Source organism: Apis cerana, linkage group LG11 (genome assembly GCF_029169275.1).
Source record: "Apis cerana isolate GH-2021 linkage group LG11, AcerK_1.0, whole genome shotgun sequence".
Taxonomy (NCBI): domain Eukaryota; kingdom Metazoa; phylum Arthropoda; class Insecta; order Hymenoptera; family Apidae; genus Apis; species Apis cerana.
The window spans coordinates 10101790-10126150 of NC_083862.1; the positions used below are offsets into that span (position 1 = coordinate 10101790).

The window sequence follows — 24361 nt, forward strand, 5'->3', positions numbered from 1 at the left end:
TGTTATTAATATTTTTCCTCGCATCCTTCCTTTATATCTAAATTAATCTTTTTTCATTGAAAATTATTATTTTTTGTTTTTATTTCACATTCTACTTTATTTTTATAGAAAGTTAAATCGTTGAAATATACGAAATGGGTAAAATTAAAAAGGAAAAATAACTTACAAGAAGCGTCGAAACCAGTGATGAAATTTGGGCAAGGGACGTATGCGGTGGCTCCTGCTGGAGTATTAGGCCAACAGGACCATCCATCAAAGGTTAACCGACAGTATGGCTCTGAAAAATAGAGAATATGTTAATACATAAATTAGGGAAGATTAATTATGATTAATTATGATTAATTCTCTTATGAATTAATTTACTTTCATCATTAAAAAATATATCCATTTTTAATCTTTTTTATTAGTAATTATATATATGAAAAGTATTTTAACAATATTTAATATACAAAATTAACGTGAATTTTTGATAATTTCTTTGTGGAAGAAATATTTATATTTCGTATTCAAAATATACATGTAATACGAACGAAGAAGTAGCATATATTTATTTTCACGTACAAAAAAATATTGAATGAAATTATAAGAAATATTACAGAAATATTATATTATATAATTATGTCTAATCTTATCAATGAATTCAATTTATAATTCAATTTTAAAATAGTAAAAATATTCTGTCCCGAATTCTATAATTTTATAAAAAGTATTCCAAGTATCATGACCAAAATTAATAACAATTTGAACGATAATTATAAAATACTTTTTTAAATTATTATTCCATTTATCTTAATTCACTATATAATTAATTATATTTCGATAGAATATCTTTAATATTTAATTTAATTCTGTATATAACATTTGATTAAATGTTATATTAATAATTGAAAAATATTGATGAAATTAAACATGAATCAATATTATTCTCGAATTAATTCCAAATAAATGTTGATATAAATCAATTATCTTCTAACAAAAATAAATAATATAAATTTTACAATGGAAAGTCTATTTTCAAGTAAATTGAATATTATAAATTCATATTCACATGCCGGATTAAACGTAAATATCTAAATTATAGATATGCATGCATGGAAATGAAACACATATCTATTCAACAAAATATTAAAAATATCTATTATTTATTGAACAAAGAATCTTACGTTAAGATTAATAGAAATGAAACAAAATTTCAATCAAAATTTCGAAATGACGAATTCTTCTTTCTATGATCAGTATTTGAATAAAACGAAAACAGAAGTTGGTTGGTTTCCTGTGACAAACAAATCTTTGATTCGAGCTTTAAAAACTTTTCTCTCTTTCAAAGAATTTTATGTCACAATGTTCTTTTTTTTTTTACGGTACAAAATCTTCGCTTTTCATCTTTTTAAAGCGAAAATAAAAAAAAATTTTATTTTTTCTCTCTATTATATTTTATCTCTAGCAAACTACTATAAAATAGAATAATTTTAAATAAATATCACTGCTATGTTTACCGAAAATTTCAATGGTTCTAACGAGGATATCTCGAGTTAATAGGCCATGTGGAATTCAAAGTAAAACGAAATGGCCTATCTATCTTTTGAATACACAACAAGTCACCATTTACATGGGTAGCTAACTCATCCTTTGTCAAACATTAGTTGGCCATGTTCTCATGGCGAACAACACGAATTAGTGGCGACATACACACAGTGCTGACACATATCCTTGATTAATGTCTGCTCTATTTGAAATTTAAATCGTGTAATATCTTCGATGCATTTTCTTCGAAAGAATATTACGAAACTTGTAATTAAACTCGTTCAACCAAGAAAACATCGCTTTGGATAACATTCATTTCAACGCTTTGCAGAATTAGAGAATTCATTATTTGAATCTAATGATTCTTATTATTTTTTGGACGAACGATCGAAATTTCAATGTTTTAATGCCAAAAGAATGTTTCACTTTTATTTATATTATACCTATAGATGTAAAATATTTTAATCTTTTTTTTATATTTTACTTATATTCTGCAAAATTATGTGAATTTTATTTATTTTATTGTGTATATACTGTTATTTTATGTTAAAAATTATTGTCTTATATAATAATAATATACATTATTATTATATAAGACAATATTATATAAGACAATAATTAATTATATATAATTAAATAATTATATATAATAATAATATATATTTTTTGCCAATTATCAGATGGTAATAATTGTGTTATTCTATGAATTTATATTTGAACTAAATATTTTTATTTATGCAAATAGGATGTATTAACATGTTATTACGGACAAAGCTATTTTAGATATTCTATGAAATAGAATAATTAAACATTTGGAATAATTAAACAGCCATTAAATATATAAATATAACAGATAAAGAAATAATAATATGATAAGATATAAAAGTACAATAAAATGAAATATTTAAAATGAATGAGATAATTCCTAATTTGCATTTAAATAGCACATTAGTCAGAGAATAAATAAATAAAATAAATACTACTATATGACATGTATGATAATAATCATGATAAATTAGAAAATATAATACAATTTATATTATAAATAAAATAATATAATACAAAAAAATGAAATATAAAAAGAAATATTAAATTGTTTTGGAAATATAAGATTGGAAATAATATTTATTAATACTGGTATGCTTGTTTTGAGTAAAAATTTGATAATATTATATGACTGAATTTAATAAATATTATTGATTTATAAAACAGAATAAAATTGAGCATTGAATTTTATTGATAATGTGTTAATAATAAATAATCATACATTTATCAATTATTGTATTTTAAATATAAATCCAATAAGAGAGAATAATATATTATAGAACGTAATAAAATAAATAAAAATATTTAAATATATATTAAATTAAAAAAATTACAAATTGTTTTCTATTTAAATAAATATATTTATTTTTTTTTTAAATTATACATACACATATATTAAGAGAAAATAAAAATTGATCGTTATAAATATCAATGTGTTTTATCATATACATCGATTGTATGAATTTTTAAATCATTAATGAGTTTTTAAATTATTTTTAATCATTTATTGGAAAAATCGACAGTCATTAAAACATCATTATTTTTTTTTCAAATAATTTTTTAAAAATTTTCTATCAACAGAAAAACAATTAATCTTAATCAATATAGTCAATATAATTTCTTAATTATTAACAAATATTAACTCAAATACAATATAATATATTGTTACAATATATTATATACAATATATTGCAGCTCTATTTTCATCCATATATATTCCTTCATTTTTCTGAAAAGCAATAATCCACAAGATGATTGTATCACAGAATCCGTACTTCTAACTTACCTTCATATATCCGAATAAGTCGGTCAACATCTAGTCATTTTACTTGTCCACGTTACGGTATATTCTATTTCGAAATAACGAACCATTAACAATAAGATATACATATCTCTGAAACGATCTTAACTTGAGACTACTGAGTTGACTTTGTTTCAGGAAGCGAATTATTATCTGTATGTTGCTTGTCTTTACTATAGAAACTTTCATAATCTCTTAAAGTTATCTCTTTTTTTTTTGTTTCATTTATAAAAAGAATAATATTAACATTTAAAATATCTGTTTATAATATTTATAATAGTTAATATTATTAATAGAAAAATTAGAGAAAAAAGCAATTAAATAAAATATAATTAATATTTTGCTTGAAAAAAATTTCTTTATTTTTGAGATATTACATACTTAACGTATGTAACAAATTAAAAAAAAATTTTTATCATAAATTATGAAATGTTATTTACATAATAAATATTTACACAGAGAATTTCTATTTTCTGAGAAGGAAAGAAAATTATCTTTATAAATTTTAATGATAATAACATGCATCTTTAAATATAGATTGTGTAAGTAATAGATTGTGATTTTATTTTATTTTGTTTTCGCAAAATTATTTCTAATTAATATAATGATAGATGATTATTCCAATAAGTTCTTTATATATATATATATATATATATATATGTGTGTGTGTGTGTGTGTGTGTGTGTATGTGTGTATATTAATCAAAACAGTATTATTTTATTTTATTATGAAATTTTGTTTAAAATTTTTATTTTTTTATAGCTTCAATATTTTTGTATCCATTTTAAAATAATCATTAGCTAGCAAATAATTATGATAATGACTAATAATAATTATAATTATAATAATTTGCTTATTTTTCTTTTTACACTTTAAACTTTCCTAATTCTTAAATATTTATTTATTTGTTTATTTATTTATTTATTTATTTATATAGATTTATTCATATAATATATATATATTAAAACCTTTTAAAATTCCATATATTTTATCATCAAGGTCCTTAACTTGCTTAACCCGCCCCTGAACTAGTACTTATCTTGGTACGTCATAAATTATTTAAATGATTCTCAAGAAGTCAAGTGATCAAGAAACAAGGATTATTCTACAGTTACAATCTTTACTTGTGTACGAAATACGAAAATGGAAACATTTCCTTTTTTTTAAATTGATTTTTTAAAATTCATTGCATTGAACTTCTCGGGATAAAAAATATTTACGCGTTATCATATCAATAAAAGAAAAATACATTTTAATATTCTATATTTAATAAACTTTAATGTGATTAAAATATACTATGGAATTTAATTGAATGTCGTTAATAAAATTTAAAATCAATTAACGGATTTAAAGCGTCTAATTTAATGAGATTTAATTCTAAAGAAGGATTCCTTAATAAGAATAAAAGAGTGTTGTGTAAGTTGTGTAATTTTAAATCGAGTGTATATTTTTTTTACTTTTGTCTGTATATAAAATCATATGAATTTACAAGTAAAAATCATCCAGTTTCAATGCGCGAAATATACATCTTCGATTTTAAATTTTTTCGAATTTTCAAACAATTTTTAAAATTTCGAAAATTTTAATTTTCAACATATAAAAAGAAGAAGTGAATGAGATCAAAATTAAAAATCAAGTTTAAAAGTTGAACATGTTTTTCAAATGCTTTTAATAATCGATCGAATAATTTTTTTCCAGATGTGAAAATAAGAAAATGAGATACCAGAAAGTGTTATTGTTTTTTTTAATACTGGTTTTTTCCACACATATAAACGATGCCTATAGAATTCTGTGTCTCTTCCCGTACAACGGAAAAAGTCATTTTATAATGTTCGAGGCCCTGTGCAAAGGACTAGCGAATAAAGGACATCAAATCGACATGATCAGTCATTTTCCATTGAAGAAATCGATTCCTAATTACACGGATATTATTGATTTAAGTGGAACGAGGAAACCAATAGTGAGCAGTTTCACCATTGATTTTGCCAAGATATTAGATCGATCACTCGTGTATTATATGGCTACAGATTTTGGCACTTCTTTATGTTACTTAATGGGCAACGAAAAGATGCAAAAATTCATTAAAAATCCACCCAACGATCCACCTTACGATTTGATAATTACAGAGGTAAATTATTGATTATAATTAATTATAATTTAAAATTAACGAAAATAATAATTCTAAATATAAACAGGAATTTTTTTTCTAATTAATTATTATTTTTTTAAAAAATTTTTCAATATTTCAAATATATTTCTATAAAATATGATATAAAATGAAATATGATCTTGTTATTTACATTCTGTTTTATTTATCTATGTTTATAAAAAAATTGTTTTTTTATATCAAATATTTAAGATTATTAAAACGATTAAATTAATAAATTTTGATTTAATTAGTGACTGATATATCAAATACTAATATATCAAATTACATTAAAAATGATATTAAAATTTTCTATTAAAAATTATATATAAATATTTAATTATGATTAAAAATTATAATGTTTATATAATATTGCGAAACATGTTGTGAAAATGTTTTAACACATACATTCTGTAATATTTTAATATACATTTAATATATATTAATATTTAAATATTATTTAACATTAATGCAATCTATTAATTCCGAATTATAGAAATTCATTTTGAAAATTTATTTATTTATCACAATTTATTGCGCAATTAAAATAGATTTTTTTTTATTTTTATCTTTCAATTTTTTTCTATTTATAGATATCGTTATATTTTATTTCATAATTTAATTAAGTAAACATAAAACATTTTATGATTACCTCAAAAATTAATGATGCATCGATAACAATGTTAGCGACGAGTGACTCATATTTATTATTTTAAAATAAAATTTATATATCTTATTTTTTATCACATACATTCATAATGAAGATATAAATTAACGTGAAAAATATCATTAATTTTTGTAATGCAAAAAATCGATATAACTTACGAATAACATAGAATCCATTGTCCAAGCATTGTTGCATAATTTTTTAACTATTGCACGATATTTAATTAGAACGTGGTTATTTAATGGTAATGGTAGCGTTTAATATATATTTTTTTTAAATAGAAAATTATTTTTCAACAAGAAAAAACGTAAAATTATACATAAAATTAATTTCAATTAATTTAGAAATTATGATAATCAACATTTCGTTTTAATTAAGATTTCTATAATTTTAAACTCTGAGGAATTATACATATATATATTTTTTTTTTTTCAGTATTTTGCCTCACCGTGTTATTTGGGATTTGGTCATTTGTTGAACGCGCCAGTGGCCATTGCAATATCGTTTCTGGAAATGCCCTATATCGACAATTTTATGGGAAGTCCATTGAATTATGGCTTCTTTTCGGGACACTATAACGATTATCCTGTAGTGGATACGTTCCTCGATCGTCTGTGGAATTTCATCGTTAATTACAAGGAAGAGCAAAAATTTTACTATTACACGAGCGATCAAACCGATATAATGAGAAAATATCTAGGTTTACCGAATTTACCAGATATCAGAGAATTGGAAAGAAACGTGAGCCTGGCTATAGTGAACTCACATCACAGTTATCACGGGATCAGAGCAGTGACGCCAGCTATCGTAGAAGTTGGTGGAATACACATAGTTGAATCCGATCAAAAAGTAAATCCGGTAAGATTTTGAAAAGTTTTTGCTTTTTCCTAATCATTTTTTGAAAATTTTGAAGTTCTTATTCTACGTGAATTTTTCCTCATAGAAAGAGGTCTTATTTTTTTTTCTTTTTTTTAAATATTGCTCAAAGTACTTTTATAATTTTTTTTGAAATTTTATCAATTTTTTTTTTTAAACCAATCATTCCATCACCTCTCTAGTAAAGGAAAACGATAAGGAATAGTTTCTCGTTTCATAGGAATTGAAGAAATGGTTGGATTCAGCAAATCATGGATTGGTGTATTTCTCAATGGGCTCCATATTGGCCATCGAAGAGATGTCAAAAGAGATAATATTAACCTTTTATCAATCTTTCGCGAAAATATCACCAATAAAAGTGTTGATAAGATGTGCCAATTCAACCAAGTTACCTCCTGGTCTACCCAGTAACGCGATGACGTTCCCTTGGATCCCTCAGATTGCTGTTTTAAGTAAATCACATATATTTATATTTTTTTAGAAAAAAAAGAAAACGTAAACGTATATTATAAAATTTATTAATTCAAAGTTTTGCTATTTTTTTAACGAATATCTTCAAGAATAATTAAAAGAAGTTAACGAGAAGTAATAAAAGCAGTTTCAAAGGAAATTTTTTTTAATATAAGGAGAATCGTAAAACCAACCAAGATCCAAAGAAAGTTACAGAGAGTAGGGCGTAATTTATGGATCATATTGGATTAAAAGATCTTATTTCTCACAGGACATAAAAATACGCGAGTATTCATAACGCATGGAGGCTTTGGAGGAACTCAGGAAGCCATTTATTATGGAGTCCCTATGATAGGAATACCTGTATTCTCTGACCAAAAAAAGAATATCTATGCCTTGGTCCAGAAGAATATGGCTGTTGCAGTAGATATCGACAACATCAACGAGGATGTCATAAATACTGCTTTAGATGCTGTTTTACATGATCCTAAATATAGGTAAAATATTCTAAATAATTTAGATATTTTATAGAAAATTAAAAATCATTGTTTATATAAATATAGTGATGTTCGAGTATTCGATTATCATCATAATAATTACAGAATAACTACTGAATAACTACTGAATCATAATATTGGATTTAATAATTTCATTCTTATTTACAATTTTTTCAAAAAAAGATTAATTCTTCAATAAATTATACTTATCACGTAATTGTAATTTATCATGATGATTTTGCATAATAATTTATCTCTAATAATTATTATCTAATTTTTAACCATAAATTTTTCTCGAGATAAATATATTATTTTCTGAGATAATTTGCTGTTTTATTATTATGAAATCAAGAAAGTTAATGTTAAAAGTTAATATAAATAACACTAATTATATGTAATTATATATCACGTAATACATAACGCAATAATAATAAATATGATATATAAAAAATATTAAATAATATTAAAATATTATATTAAAAAAGATTCATTTTCCTAAAAAAAAAATATTAAATTATTACAATTCCTTTACAAAAAAAAATAAAAGAATATAAGTCAAGTGAATATCTTCATAAGAAACGTATTGAAATTATTATTATTAAATAATTATAATATTTTATTTAGATTGTTCTATATACAAATTATTCAAATATTATAATAATGTATATTAAATAATATTAAAAATAAATTTTTGTTCAGTACATTGTACAAATTATGCGTTATTATCAGTGACACATATCACGATAATACGTTAATGATTATATAATTATCAATTCTACATCGTAGATAAAAACAATTTTCTTTTTTTTTTTTTTCAGAGAATCCGCGAAGAAAATATCAAAAATGTTCAAAGATCGGCCAATGAGCGCGATGGATACCGCCATTTATTGGATCGAGTATGTGATAAGAAATGGGCCGCAAAGTTTGAGATCGCACGCGGTGAATCTACCCTGGTGGAAATTATATCTGATCGATGTTTTCACCTTCTTAATCGCGTGTTTCATCCTAACGATTTATTTTCTTGTGACACTTTTGAAAATTTTATTTGGACATTTCTTTAAAATCGGAATTCGAACGAAAAGGAAAATGAACTGAGAGAAATTATGAAAAATATAAATGAAATTAATAATTATAAGTTGACAAACAGTTGTTTCCTTCGAAAATTGTAAAATAAAATAAAATAATTATTTCAAATATGTATCGATGAATAAATGGTAGAAAACTAGAAAGAATTTTTGAAAATTTTCATAGTTTTATTGAATTTTATCAACAACAAGATAAACGAGCTGTAATAATAGAAATTTATATATCCAATAAAATAATAAAAAATATAAGAAAGTATAATATAATTATATAATATATATTTCGATACAATGATATAACGATATAAGGAAATATTATTATATGATAATTTTGATAATTTATTTAAAGTATTAGTTTTTTCTTTCTTTTTACAATATTTACTTCGTATACATACACATATATGCATTCAAATAATTAAAAAGAAATAAAAATGAAAATACATTTTAATATTAAATTATATATAATCTTTGATTGTATTAAGTTTTTATTAAAAATTAAATTAAATTCCTTATATTATTTTCATTTCTAATTGATCAATCTCTCAAGAGTATAAAAGAGTATAAAAGAAATTTAATCATTTACTTTTCTTAAATTCAAGCATTCTTCTTTTTTTTCTAAACTTTTTTAACTTTAAATACATTATTTAACATTATATCATATATTATCGAAATAATATATACTTATAAAACTATATTTCATACTAGTCATCTAATTTACTGGAAAGTATAATGCATGATAATGGAAAATGTATAATTTGCCACGTGTATAATTGACCTGACATTGACAAAATTGCAATATTTCGTATCTTTCATAGTTCCTCACAACTATTCAATCCAAACAGATTATTCGACAATCTGTCGGTTTGTATACAACGTTCGTATAGAAAAATATCCATAATATTTTCAAATTTTTTTTTTAATATGTTCACGAAGAGTAACGAGTATTTCAATTCTATTTAGTAATATTTATCAAAAATTTATCATTCAATTTAACGTTTTGTAATCGATAATAGATAAATAATAGATAAAATAGTGCACAATATACGTTAATATGAACAAGGAACTTTTGTATTTACTTACCAAAATTGAGAATCGGTATTAATTCTTAGATTGAATGATATTCAAACTTATGAAATATTTTACCTCGTGTGCATGCAATATCTCTTGTTAATTCCAAAGCAATAAATTATAATAAATTATTGGCCAAAATTATTATTTTAAATGTGAAAAAATAAATTTATATTTTATTTGGAGAAAGGTTATCAATAAAGGCTATCAATAAGTGTGGGTGTGTTATCACAATTACGATATTTAATATTATGAAATATTTTTGAAATTCATGTTTGATGAATATAAGAAATCTCTTTATATTTCTTTTTATATTTCTTTAAATCTTCTTTCATAGTTATTTTCATAATCATCTTCAATAGTGATTCCAGTCAGTGTACAATTTTTTAAAACTTTGTTACACTGTATAAACATCTTACACTTTTCTTATACTTATCTAATTCTTCATTTCTAGAAAAATTAAATTGGATATCAAGTGGAAGAAGCTATATGAAATATATTTGTTGACAATAAAGAGATTTTTTTTTTTGTTAAAAAAAACTCGTGAATTTGTGTGAAAAAAAAAATAACAATATATGCGTTCGTGATATATAACTCAAACAGACGTGTGTTATTCTCATCGTATATTGTCGATTTGAAATTGAAATTTAAAATAAATAAATAAATAAATGAAATAATTTATTTCGTCGTTGACTTACGTTTTAATCTTTCATCAATAATAATAATTTTAAAATAAAACAATTACTCAAAGTGACTATGAAATTATTGTCAATAATATTTCTTTGCGCGATACTATCGGCATGTTACGGATACCGGATATTAGGAGTGTTTCCTTTCCACGGAAAGAGCCATTTCATGATGTTCGAACGGCTGATGAAGATTCTGGCCAAAAAGGGCCATCAAGTTGACGTGATCTCCACGTTCCCCTTGAAGAAACCGTATCCGAATTATACAGATCTTGTTGTGCTCCCCGTATCTTCGTCATGGATAAACAATTTAACTTTTCACGAGATACAAAACATGTTCAGTGTATCAGCTACATTTGTTGTGGGACATATGGCAGGAAATATGATTTGCGAATTTTTGAAACATCCGAAGATACAGGAGTTAATACACAATCCGCCTAAAAACCCGCCTTACGACGCGATCATCTTGGAGGTATGAATTATAAGATGACACAAAAGAAAAAAAAAGTACAATGAGTTGACTATTTGCGATTGTTGCTAAAGAATATATAATTCTTTATTACAAATCGGGAAAAATAATGATGCTGTTATACTGATCCGAATACGAATATTCCTTATTTTTGAAATAAGAGTGTTAAAACATTCGTGGGATATTCGAAGAATATCGATTTTAGAAATTAAAACTAGTTCAAAAGGTGGTGTGCAAAGATGTGACGAGAAGATTTGTTTATTATACAAATTATAAATAATTGTGTTCATATCGCCATCTCAGTTCATCCAACGCAAAATTAATTACAACTCATCCACATTTTTGTGCACACCAACTTTTGATTTGTTCTTCTAGAATCAAAATATAAAAAGTATATTTTAAATACAAATTTCAAAAATACAATTTTATCATAAATTGTACCTTTTTTTTTTTCTTATTTATTACTACAAACTATCTCTTGTATTCATTCTCTCTTCCCTCTGTTTAGAAACAGAATCGTAGAAAAATTTAGAGATGGTATCTCTGGAAAATCGTTCTCGTTTCAGATATTCGGTGCACACTGTTTCGGTATAATAGCCGACATTCTGAAAGTACCGATGATAGGAGTGAGCAGCTCTGTGCTCTATCCATGGTCCTACGATTACATCGCGTGCCCTCACAATCTTGCATACGTGCCGCACAATTTGCTTTTCTATACCCAGAATATGAATTTCTGGCAGAGGATGTACAATTTTTTGGACAATCTTTACTTGATATGGACGTTCAACAAGGTGACGGTTAAGCAAACGGAAATTATGAGGAAATACGTTAAACCCGATGCGCCAGATATCAGAGATGTGGAGAGGAATATGTCGATAATCTTAGTGAATTCGCATATATCGACAAACGGTATCAAAAACTTGAATCCGGCACTCATCGAAGTCGGAGGATTGCACGTACACGATGACGAAACAATATTATTACCACCTGTAAGTATTTCTTTCCTTCTATCCATTCATTTTTCCGTGACAGACAGCATGGTGCTTTGTCTATTATAAAAAGATTTTTTACGTTCTTTACAAATTTGGATTAATTCAAGCTATTCTTTTTTTTAAATAAAATAATAGACGATACGAGAAAATGTTTTAAAAAATTGATTATAGAGTCTGGAAAAATGGATGAACGAGAGCGAACACGGATTTATCTATTTCTCGTTCGGCTCGATGGTGATGATCGAATCATTCCCGATCGAAACCCTTCAAATCTTTTATAATTCTATGAGGAAAATAGCGCCTGTTCGTGTGTTGATGAAAATAGCAAAATCGGACAAACTTCCGCCTGGTTTGCCGGAAAATGTCTATATTTTACCGTGGATACCGCAAGTCAAAGTTCTCAGTAAGTTTATTGTCTGTGAATAAATTGCACACGAATGATTGGAACAGAATCCCGAAGAAATAAAATTTGGATTATGGTTTAACCATTAATGGTTCGAAATACTTTAAATATTGAATTTTTATTTTCTATTAAGTCGAATTAAAGATCTGTTGCGTTTTTTGTCCAAAATTGCTTTTAAGTTTAATATTTTGAGTAATGATATAATTGATTTTGAAAAATAAATATCCATAGAAAGTTTTTATTCCATTAATTTCCAGTTTAATTAATGAAATAAAATGGAATCGATTCTATTTTTGCAGAGCATCCGAATATAAAAGCATTCATCACGCATGGAGGTCTTATGGGAAGCCAAGAAGCTATTCATTACGGAGTCCCAATGATCGGTATACCTTTGTTTGCCGATCAATTTATAAATATTAATAACTACGTTCGATTGAACATCGCAATAAAATTAAAACTTATTAGTCTAACTCAAGAAGAAATGGATCACGCCTTGAATGAAATTTTAAATAATCCTAAATACAAGTACGTATGTTTATTTATTTTTTAAAGTTATTTTCGATCGAACATTATTAATTGATTTTCACTATTCGATATAATTATTCGTTTCATAATTTTTGGAGGAGAAGAATCTTCGCTTAATGTCACATTAACGAAATTACATCATCCTCACTCACTTACATCATTTTATTTAAAGAATATTTCAAAATTTTGTTAAATATTTATTTCATCGTTATCTTTTACAACATATAAATTAAAAAATTGCAATTAAAATATATTTTAATATACACGTTTGAAATTCACGATAAATTGAAATATATTTGATAAATAAAAATCCTAAATTATCATAAACGACAAAGTCATCATTCATAAAAATCATAAAAAGATTCACAAGACCAAAACTATGGAATAACATTTTTATTTTGGTATATCTTATTATTTTATTCTTTGATAAGAAAAATAAGATATTATGTAACATGAAAAATAAACCGAGTTCATTATTCACAATTGTGAAATGTTATTATCTCAATTTATCTCATGTTTGTCTTTCAGAAAAGCGATAAAAGAACTTTCGAAGAAGTTTTTAGATCGACCGATGAGTTCTGCGGATACTGCAATCTATTGGATCGAATATATTATCAAATATGGATCAACTGTGCTCAGATCACCTGCAATGGATTTAACGTGGTGGCAAATAGAATTATTAGACGTTTGCGGATTCCTCCTGATAGCAGCGTTAGTAGTACTTTATTTTCTGACGTTAGGATTACAATTCATATATCGTTTAGTGAATTCGAATTTCATCGTGCCACAAAAGAAAAAAATATCTTAAGATTCTTAGAATTATTAAATTATTGAAATTCTTTGTTTCTGCTTTAAATTTATAATTTTAATTATTTATCTTATGATTCTTCTTGTCCCTTCGAAAGATTTTTAAATTTAAACTAGATGAATATTTTATTATTAAGAATTATTAAAATTAAAAATTAAATAGTGGCATAATGATTAAAATAATTTTTAATTTCGTGACGCGATTGTATTAAAAAATCGTGAAAAATAATAGGATACTTTGATAGCTTTAACATAATAGTTTCAAGATTACGTATTTTTTTGTTTATTATGCAATTATTATAAATAAATAAAAATTAAATAACTAAAAATTAATAAAACAAATTATCTACAATCTTATAAAATGTATTATAATTTTTTCTGAATTGTTTTCTGAAAAATTCAAATATATTCCATAATTTAACAGAATAATATTTGGAGAATATTTATTCATAATAATTTAAAATTAAAATTTTTTTCACATCTAATTGAAATATACGATTGATTTTTCTCTCTGACATCATGTCAAACATGTTTTGACTTTTCACGATTCTATGGAAGAGCATGAAAAATTAACGGCAATGATTTAACTTTAAAAATACACAATTTTATAATACGTGTTGCTATTCATTATTCACTTCCATCCATTAAAATTTATTGCATATCATGAACCAATAAAAATGTTAAAGCACACAATAAAATATCAAATATATATTTTATTATTTCAAAATTTTCATTGAATTTCTCAAGCATCTTCATTGAAATTAAAATTAGATATTTATTATATTAATAATACTACATGTTATATTCATAAGTTATTATTTTTAATCATATCATAACTTAATATCTAATGTCAATTAAATACATTTATTTAAAACTTATTTTCGATTGATAACAAATTTCTGTTATCAATAATAGAAATGTGAAAAATTGTATTTATGTGTGTGTGTATATTTATACTGGAGAAATATCACATAATAATTTTTATTAAATATTAATTGATAATATATCTAAAGGAATCACTATTGAAGAATTCTTATAATCATGGTATTTATTACATTAGAAAATTAATTCAATATTTTTATTATCTTTATCTTTTCTAATTTATCTTTTCTATTTATTGTCATAAGAATTCAAAAAAATATAAAAAATTTTCTTGAATCTTTTAGCTAAGATATTTTAAAAAGGATATATATACATGTTCAGCATTATTAGATATTTATTATTATAATTATAGAAGAAAAAAAAAGATGTTATATATTTTGTTGATGCTGAAAAAAAATAATAAAATAAAAAGACATGAATATACAATTCGATAAGTTATAGAAATATAAAATATTAACAATTTTCATCAATGATTTATCAATGATTAGAATTAGAATAGAATTTAAAATTATATTTCAATTTTTTAAATTTCTCTACTATCAATATTTATTTTGGGATTTAATATTAGCTTAAAAGTTTAAAAGTAATAAATGTTATTTCTGTGCTTATATATTTAATATTATGATATTTGTAAAAGAAGATTGATATCCTTATCATTATCTTTCTTTAATTTTCGATTAACTAAGTTAACATATGCCGATTATATTGTAATAAATAAGACTTATAGGTTCTGAAAATTTGCAATATAAATTACATTATAAAATTAATTAAAAATGTATGCTCCGTTATATATATATATATATATATTTATTTAATTGCTATTTATTACTGAATGATAATGATAAATAATTCGATTAATTCAGAAAATGCGATAATATGAATTTATACTTGAATTTATACTTATTTTTAATTTATCTTAGCCATGATAAAATTTCACCGATTTTATTCGTCAGACATGGATTCGATCAATATAGAAAAAAGAATATTTAATGAATACAAGAAATGAAATTCTATCGTAATTATTACATTTTTGTTTGCACTTTGTGTTTCGTGTCTTGAATAATAATATTAATTAAACATAAACTAAACAAATTAAAATTAAATAATGTAATTAAAATATAATCCAAATTATTGTAATCATGATCCAATTAATAAATCAATTCATTTTTCTGTTCACTCGAATAATCCATTACGCAAAAATAACTAACTATTACGTTATAAACAATTTAAAATTCCAATTAAATCAAATAATAAAATAATTCAACATATCCAAAATTTCGTCCCAATGTAACACAATTCCAAAATCTAATTATCTTTTAATACAGATCCATAATCCAGTCATTCAAATTTATCAAATTAAGCAATAATTCCTCTTAATTTCATATCCGATATTGATTCTAAACTATCTCTCTTGTTCCAAGGAGAATAATATTCGGGTCAACACTTTTATACTCTCTCTTCTTCTTCTTCATCCAAGTTTCTCTCCGCAAAAAGCGAGATCTGCTCGTGAATCAAATAACATAGGAGACAACGAGGAGAGTCAGTATGCCGCCATAAATTCCAAACCGTGAAACCGCAAATCGCGTTTAGATTGAGGTTTCCGGCTCGCACGATCAACCCGCGAATCGCGTTTCCCGAAGACGTGGATCCATCGATCGGATCGATGGATGCCTCGGATGGGTCGCGGGAAAAAGTCACTGATTTGTGACGCTATTTTTCCAGCAAAATTCCTGGCCGATCGAGCAGAAACATCGACACCGTTTCGTGTATGGAATTGGGAAAAAAAACAAAGAGGCGATTTCAAGACATTCGAAAATCGAAGGATAAAGTGGAAAGATAAGGAAATCTTTAGAATGAATGGATTTAAGAAAATTGAATTCGATTCCTTGTTTTATGATTTTGATCAAAATATTGTAACGACGAGTGGAATTTAATTTTTGGTTGGAATCGAATGATTGAATGATTTTTAAAATTCTATTTTTTTTTTCTATGTCAACGTGCAATTTTGTTAATCCACCAATGGAAAAATCTTTGAATCAGAATGTATGGTTCCTTTGAATGGAAGTGGAAAATTATTTATTTACTTATTTTTTTGATTAATTAAAATTTTCCTTTTTCGTGGATAAATTGAATTTGATTACATAACATAATAAATATAATAAATACATAATAAATACATAAACAAAATTTATCTCGTATAAAAATGCTTACTAAGTACAAAGTTTCTTATAATGAAGATACGTGAAAAAAAAATTCAAATAAAAAATTAAAGATTGCTTATCATTATTCAACTCAATTTATCGGAATTTAATATTTATAAATTTGTAGAATCATGATCTCTTAAATCAAATTCAAAAGAAAAAATATAAAAGAATCGATATTTCTTATATGAGATATTTTCTGATAAATTCAGAAAATTTTTTTTTAAATTTTAAAATTACAAGATAGGAGGATTTAATGTATTAACGTTTCATATTTTAAAAATTTTTTATATTTTAGAAATGATTAGATAATAGAATTAAAGAATAATTAAATGAGAATTAAATAAGAATAAATAAAATAAAAAAAATGAAGATAGAATAGAGAAGAAAAAAATATAGAAGAGAAAAAATATATAATAATCTTTCTGAAATTAAAATACAAAAGATTAAGGAAAGACTAAAAATCAGAGATTGGCTAAAGTAATAAGGAAAAGAATATGATATATTAACAAATTCAAGATAGAAGACTTTTAAATTTCGAAAGAAACCGGTTTGTAAGAGTCTCGAATTCCTTCTGTTCTTCATCTTGCGTAAAATTCGCTTCCTTTTCTCACATCCACATTTCTTATTTCAGAATTCAAAAAATTATCACAATATATATTTATCATTATTTTAAAAATAATTCTACTTTATTACAAAATTTAATCTTCATTCTCGATGAATTTATTTATTCAATCATTATACATCTGCTCAAAAATTAATTTCTTTCTCGAATTTTTATATTTTAGCTCGTATTTTTTTTTATCTTTTAATTTATAAATTTATTTAATTCACATTTTTGCATTATTAAAAATCTTTCATTTTTTTTTTCATTTATTACATTATCTCTTTGAACATTTTTGATATATGTATAATAATCAAAGTACACGATAATCAAATTTTATTAAGTTAAAAAAATATTTTTTCTATGTTCATTTCACTATCGTATCTACAAATTACATAAATCTTAAAAGATTGATTTGTATATGTTCTATGATCTATAATATATTTGTAATTATTATTATTATTATCATCAATTATTATCGCAATATATAATATTTAAAATCAATAATACTACTTAAATTAATAATAATAACAAGATATATAATTTTGAATCTAAAATACATATATATTATCACATCGTTTTATAAATAGAATTCACGGATAATGTGATTCAATGCATCAGTCTGTCTCTGGCTTTCGAAAGTATAGGCAAGAGAAAATTCAACTCTGACTTTAATTCAACATAATTTGTTTCGTTGAAACAAAAACAAATGTGATCAAACATAAATGTTATCGTTTGTGTTCTCTAATATTGGAAATTCATTTGGAAAAAAATTCGCGTATTTGTGAAAGTTTTATTTTTTTGATTTTGTTGTGAGTGATTAAAAGAAGTGATTCTAATTTTAATTAAAACAGGAAATTTTTAATCCCAATATTATTAGTGTTTTAAATCTTTTTTAAAAAGTTTTTAAAAACGATCTGTTTGTCTTAACATAAATGATTATATATAGTTTATATATAGTTACGATATTTTTTGCAATAAACATACTAAAAAACGTGTCTTATTATTACTTATTTTTAATTAAATTTATTTTCCTCTTTATTTCATTTATACATATAAAATTGTTTTCTCGAATCGATAATATGTTAGTGTAATATTCACTTATATACAAAGAAATTGGAAGAAATCGATCATAAAAATTAATCAAAGAATTGTTTTCTTTAAAATTTTATACAGATATTATTCCCAATAATGAATTAAAAAAAATGAAATGTTAATAAAGTTTTGTGATAGAATCCATGTTACTCGTGACAATGACATTTGTATATCAAATTAATAAGATTAACGAGATATTACATCACGAATATTGAAGATTCATGCTAAAATTTAGAGTCTAACGCTAATATGTAAATATATGTATCTAGCATGTAAATTTCAATTTTAATTTCTCGTGATCTTTTCGATAAATATTTTTCAAATATTTTTTCGTTCTTTGATTTATTTCTTTTTGTTATTTTTAAAAATATATTTCTATCGTTGTTATAATTTTTGTCTGCCTCTTGAAAAATAAGTCAAATATAATTTTATTACCAAAATCACCAGTCATCATCGTTAGTTATTATCTCGTGTAAACACGAGAAAAAAAAATTTTCTAACGAGTATATTCTGTTTTTCCATTTATCAAAAAGTGAAACGTCAGCATTACCCCCACTTTGACTCCCACCTTAGCGTTCACAATTAAATAATAACAATGACATCTCGATTTTCCGAGCATCAACTCTCATTCAATATCGAATCAATCATGAATCAACAAGTGATCCGATAACACTTTTCCAAATCAATGTTCAATTTTTCAACGATTCTAAGTGAATTCATATATAAATATAAATATATATAAATTTAATGTCATAATTAAAATTTATATAAAAATCAGATTCTCTTAGTTTAGAATCATCGAAGGTGATTGAAGAAGAAAAAGAAGAATTACTGAGCTCAATTCTCGTAGCTCAGAATCATAGGAGTTGATTTAAAGAAGAGAAGGAGGATTAAATTGAAAAGAAACGTCGTCACAATGAGATTGCTATTATCCATTTGTCTGGTGATATTAACGTGTGGTTGGTGCGATGGTTTGCGAATTCTTGCCCTATTTCCAATAACCGGAAAAAGCCACTGGATAATGGAGGAACGGCTGATGATAAAATTGGCGGAACGTGGTCATCACGTGGACATTTACACTCACTTCCCCACGAAAAATCCACCAAAGAATTACAATCAATATTCATTGGAGGGATCGTTAGAAATCGCGGTGAATAACATTACCATGGATAATGTAACGAACTTTGAAAAAGCGAATTTGGCAATGTTGAGCTATATGACGGGTGATCAATTGTGCGATCTAATGAAACATCCTCACTTTCAAGAACTGATAAAAAATCCTCCTAAGGAACCATACGATCTTATCGCGACGGAGGTAAGGATTGCATAATTTTATCTTATATTTCTTAAGTAAAACAATTTATTTATAAATGAATTTTCTTCATCTTTTTCAAATATTAAAAAGTATTTTAATGGGATAGAAGTAATATCAGAAATGTTTGTCAAAGAAACAATGAATTTCTTTTATTCAAAGCTTGTGAGCCATTCTCATATTCTTACTTATTTAAAACTTATTCAAATTATCGTTTTAAAAACATGATTAAGAGGAGATTCTTGAGACTCCAAGCAATATTTTTCTTTGCAAAAATTTTCGTTTCGATATTTGTTATATATTTGTATACAAAAAAAATTTTGTATTCTTTTATTTTAATTTAATTTCTAATTTAATTATAAATTTTCACTATCATTGAAATAATTTAACTACATATACGCATAATTATCTACGTAATATAGAAAATATTCAATCTTATTCATATTTTTCTTGAATCATCGGTTTTAATTAACATAAGTAAAAAGAATAAAATGCAACAGTGTAATAATATATCATTATGAAATTATAACACGTCAATGAAAATATTGTTTACATTATTAAATATTGTTTACATTATATAACAATGTAATCATTATATTTTTATATTTCTAATTATCATATATTTAACTTTTTTTTCTTATGAAATTGAAAATTGAATTACTTATTTTTTTTTTTAAATTTATTTTTGCGATTGAAGAAATTGAGTGCAATATGCAAACTCCTTAATTTAAAAAATATAAAACGTTTTTCCTTATATTATAAGCATTTAACACGTAACAAAATTGAAGAGAGTTGTTTCTTTGTATTTATCTTATTTCTAAAAAGAAAAAAAAATAGCCGAAAAATAAGTCGAAAACTTAAACACGAAAAAAATTAAACACGAAATTTCTTTTATCTTGAAAAATTTCCAATTATCGATCCGTTCTTAATCTAATTAATCAATCATTGATCAATGAAGAAATCTCGATTAATAAAAGATTGATAAATAATTTGATATATTTTTCTCTTTATTTCAGTTGTTCATGTCACCGTGCTATTTGGTATTCGGCACTTATCTAAAAGCACCCGTGGTTGGTATGATCACTTCCAGTTTCATAGATTGGATAAACCACAGAGTGGGAAATCCGATAAATTTAGCCATCACGCCCGGTTTATTCACTTCATTCACGGAACGGATGACTTTCTGGGAAAGATTGCAGAATACCTTCATAACCAACATGATCATGATGGAAACTGACTATTATGTAAACAAGCAAAAAACTTACGTGAAACAATATATGGATATAGACATAGAGATACCTGAACTGTACAAAAATCTGGCGCTCATCCTTGTCAACTCTCATCACAGTGTAACAGGTGTCACTACTAAGACTACTGGAGTCATCGAGGTTGGAGGATTACACGTCAAAGAGAACGGAGATCCTTTGACACCGGTGATTATCTTCACTCAAATATTTTTAATATTTTTAATGTAACTGTTGTTTGTACAATGAAGAAGAAGAAGAAAAAAAAAATGGAAGATTTTTTTGAGTGATGGAATGAATGCAAGGAAAATAATAATTAGCCATTAAGAAAATTATATATGGAAGAATTTTAAGTTTTTAAATATCTTAAAATTTGTAAAAATGTGCAAAGGATTTGATTTGACGAAAGAGTTGTATTTAAAGAAAATCATTGCGAAAAATATTGTTGAAAAATCTTAAAAAAAATTTTGAAAGATACGTAATTATAATATTAGGCTATAATTTTGTATAAAGTGTAACTTTTTATCAGAGGAACTTAGAGGAAGAATAGAGTAGCTTGTCGAAAAAAATAATAATCTTGAAGCGCTATTAAAATGATCGACCGAGATTATGATGCAACGTGCAATTACCGTAATGCATTCGAAGTTGTAGAAAAGTTTAATGTATTTTAAACACGCGACTATACATAATCGCTTCGTCGTAATATTTTTTTTTTCCTATCCGAGAAGCGAAGAAAAATTCTTCACACTAATTTCTATTAAAAATAATTCTATTCTTATTGTGCCGATAGGAAATGGAAAAATGGTTGAACGAAAGTACGCACGGTTGCGTGTATTTCACGTTCGGCTCGATGGTGAGGATCGAGACATTCCATAAATCCCTCCTGGAAACATTCTACAAAGTTTTCAAGAGGATCGCGCCTGTTCGAGTAATGATGAAAGTCGCGAAAAAGGAAGATCTACTTCCTGGACTGCCAGAGAACGTGATGATACAACCTTGGTACCCTCAAATATCCGTTCTCAGTACGTAATTGAATAATTTTCTCAATCAATCAACAATGAGTCTAATAAACTTTTTTGAAAAGCATCCATTAAATATTATTAAATATGTTCTTTTTTGTTGTAATTATTAATTTGCATAATTCGAAAATGGAAGAACACGAGATTCTACTTTTTTTTTTCTAATCTTAATTCTCTTTTAAATTTCAGAACACAAAAATCTGAAAGCGTTTATCACGCATGGAGGACTAATGGGAACGCAAGAAGCGATCTACTTCGGAATCCCAGTGATTGGAATCCCACTTTTCGGCGATCAAAAGTTGAATCTTCAAAACATGGCTAGGAAAAATGTAGGTGTGAATCTTGGCTCGTTCAATAATGTCACGGAAGAGAACTTGTACAATGCACTTAAAAGTGTTCTGGACGATAAAAAATACAAGTACGTATATTTCTCTAATGAAAATTCTATTTTTTTAAATTTATAATATTCAAGGAAATCGAGAAATAATTGTAAAAGAAACACACTGGCAATCTAATTTTCTTACTCATATCAATTAAGAATTCGAAGATGTTCGAACTTTATATTTTCTATTATAAGTAGCTAAAGACACTTACTTCAATTTCAACTTCTCATTTTTCCACTTTCCTCTTTATGATACATATTTTCCTATTTTGCATAATATGTACTTTGCAGATGTTTGCATTTTTGTTCTCCTTGTTTCTACTTTCTTGCTATCCCTTTCTTATTATTATTTTATTGTTCTTTAATTATATATTTTGTCATATTGAAATGATTTAAACAATTTTCAAGGGATCATTATTATTCGTAATTATTCAGAATTGAAAATAAGAGAATGAATTTTGAATATTGAGAATTTTTACTTTCTGTAATCAGATTTCTCATCAGATCTTATCTTATATTATTAAAAGATTTTTCGAAACGAATATCTATTTATCTTATCTTCTGAATAAAAATTAAAAAAAAACAAACACTTAACGTTTAAAATTATCTCTCTATTTCGATTTTTTCATTTCCATGTTATCTTTCGATTAATTATTTAATTGATTAACAAATTTCCAGATCGAATATGCAAAAATTGTCGGAACTATTCAAGGACAGACCAATGACCGCCCTTGACACTGCCGTTTATTGGGTAGAATACGTGGCGAGACATGGACACATCCTACAGTCATCGGCCATAGACCTCAACATGTTTCAACAGAGTCTTTTAGACGTTTATGGATTCATGGCTCTGAGTGTGGTGACAGTTCTCTATCTTGTCATTTTCTTGATACGAAAAACGAAGGACTTTGTATTCGAACATAAATCTTGTCCTTTCGAAAAAAATCAATCCGAAGAAGAAGAATCGAAAAAGATAAAGTGAATCCTTTTAAATATGTATCTAAGAATATACATTGTGTATAAATGTATGTATCGTTTTATATATGATTTTATATGTTATTTACTTTTTTACACTTATATAAATATATTTATTTATGTAAATAGTAATTAGTAAAATATTCGAATGTTTTATAAATATATATTAATTGAAATTTCGATTAATTTTTTCTTGTATTTTTAACTTTTTGGTCGTGAACATTAAAATTATATTTATTTGAGATTTTTTTCTCTCTTTTTTTTTGATTTTAGAAAGAAATATTTGTAAAATTTTCAGATTGGTTGTGATTGGAAAAAAATTAAATATGAAATTCTTAAATTTAAGATTACTAGAAAATTATTTACAATACAATAAATATTCATTTCATTGGATACCATTATATATCATAATTTTATCATTAATTAAATTATTATCGACAGATCTGTCCACTCGTGAAATCATTCAATCACTTCTCAATGAAATCACTTTCATTATAACGATATTTAAAGTAATATGAAATTTTGGAGTTCCTCGATTATTATATTAATTACCACTGTCAACGTTCAAACGTATTTAATTAATAAATCAAATTGCAAAAAAATTTTGAA

General features: G+C 24.7%; 4 protein-coding genes across 14 annotated transcripts in view; 3 read left to right on the plus strand and 1 right to left on the minus strand.

Moving 5' to 3' along the window:
• The window catches only part of LOC107997720 (calcitonin gene-related peptide type 1 receptor), a 100018-nt gene that overhangs the window by 33054 nt on the left and 42603 nt on the right, over nucleotides 1–24361 (minus strand). For both annotated transcript variants that reach the window (XM_028666661.2, XM_028666663.2), the window contains one exon: nucleotides 167–277. In XM_028666661.2, the coding sequence (XP_028522462.1) occupies nucleotides 167–277 (111 nt within the window). The remainder of the gene's footprint in view (nucleotides 1–166; nucleotides 278–24361) is intronic.
• On the plus strand, nucleotides 4419–9248 carry LOC107997718 (UDP-glucosyltransferase 2). Its single transcript, XM_062081723.1, has 6 exons — nucleotides 4419–4498; nucleotides 5069–5498; nucleotides 6619–7041; nucleotides 7280–7511; nucleotides 7781–8006; nucleotides 8825–9248. The coding sequence occupies exons 1-6, from the start codon at nucleotides 4434–4436 to the stop codon at nucleotides 9099–9101; spliced, it is 1653 nt and encodes a 550-aa protein (XP_061937707.1). The 5' UTR covers nucleotides 4419–4433; the 3' UTR covers nucleotides 9102–9248.
• Nucleotides 9539–14400, plus strand: LOC107997719 (UDP-glucosyltransferase 2-like). Of its 3 annotated transcripts, none has more exons than XM_062081732.1 (6): nucleotides 9539–10376; nucleotides 10611–11314; nucleotides 11878–12300; nucleotides 12475–12706; nucleotides 13006–13231; nucleotides 13760–14400. In XM_062081732.1, exons 2-6 carry the CDS (start codon nucleotides 10913–10915, stop codon nucleotides 14037–14039), a joined length of 1563 nt encoding a protein of 520 aa, XP_061937716.1. In that variant the 5' UTR covers nucleotides 9539–10376; nucleotides 10611–10912; the 3' UTR covers nucleotides 14040–14400. The 3 variants fall into 3 exon arrangements, with proteins under 3 accessions (XP_061937716.1, XP_016911984.2, XP_061937715.1); XM_017056495.3 differs by having other exon boundaries at nucleotides 9539–9962; XM_062081731.1 differs by having other exon boundaries at nucleotides 9539–9949.
• Nucleotides 17593–23938, plus strand: LOC107997717 (UDP-glucosyltransferase 2). 8 transcript variants are annotated; one of them, XM_062081729.1, is made up of 6 exons: nucleotides 17593–17671; nucleotides 19614–20135; nucleotides 21149–21565; nucleotides 22167–22398; nucleotides 22585–22813; nucleotides 23456–23938. In XM_062081729.1, the coding sequence occupies exons 2-6, from the start codon at nucleotides 19737–19739 to the stop codon at nucleotides 23757–23759; spliced, it is 1581 nt and encodes a 526-aa protein (XP_061937713.1). In that variant the 5' UTR covers nucleotides 17593–17671; nucleotides 19614–19736; the 3' UTR covers nucleotides 23760–23938. The 8 variants fall into 8 exon arrangements, with proteins under 8 accessions (XP_061937713.1, XP_061937714.1, XP_028522460.1 ...); XM_062081730.1 differs by having other exon boundaries at nucleotides 17663–17711; XM_028666659.2 differs by lacking the exon at nucleotides 17593–17671 and adding an exon at nucleotides 18342–18537.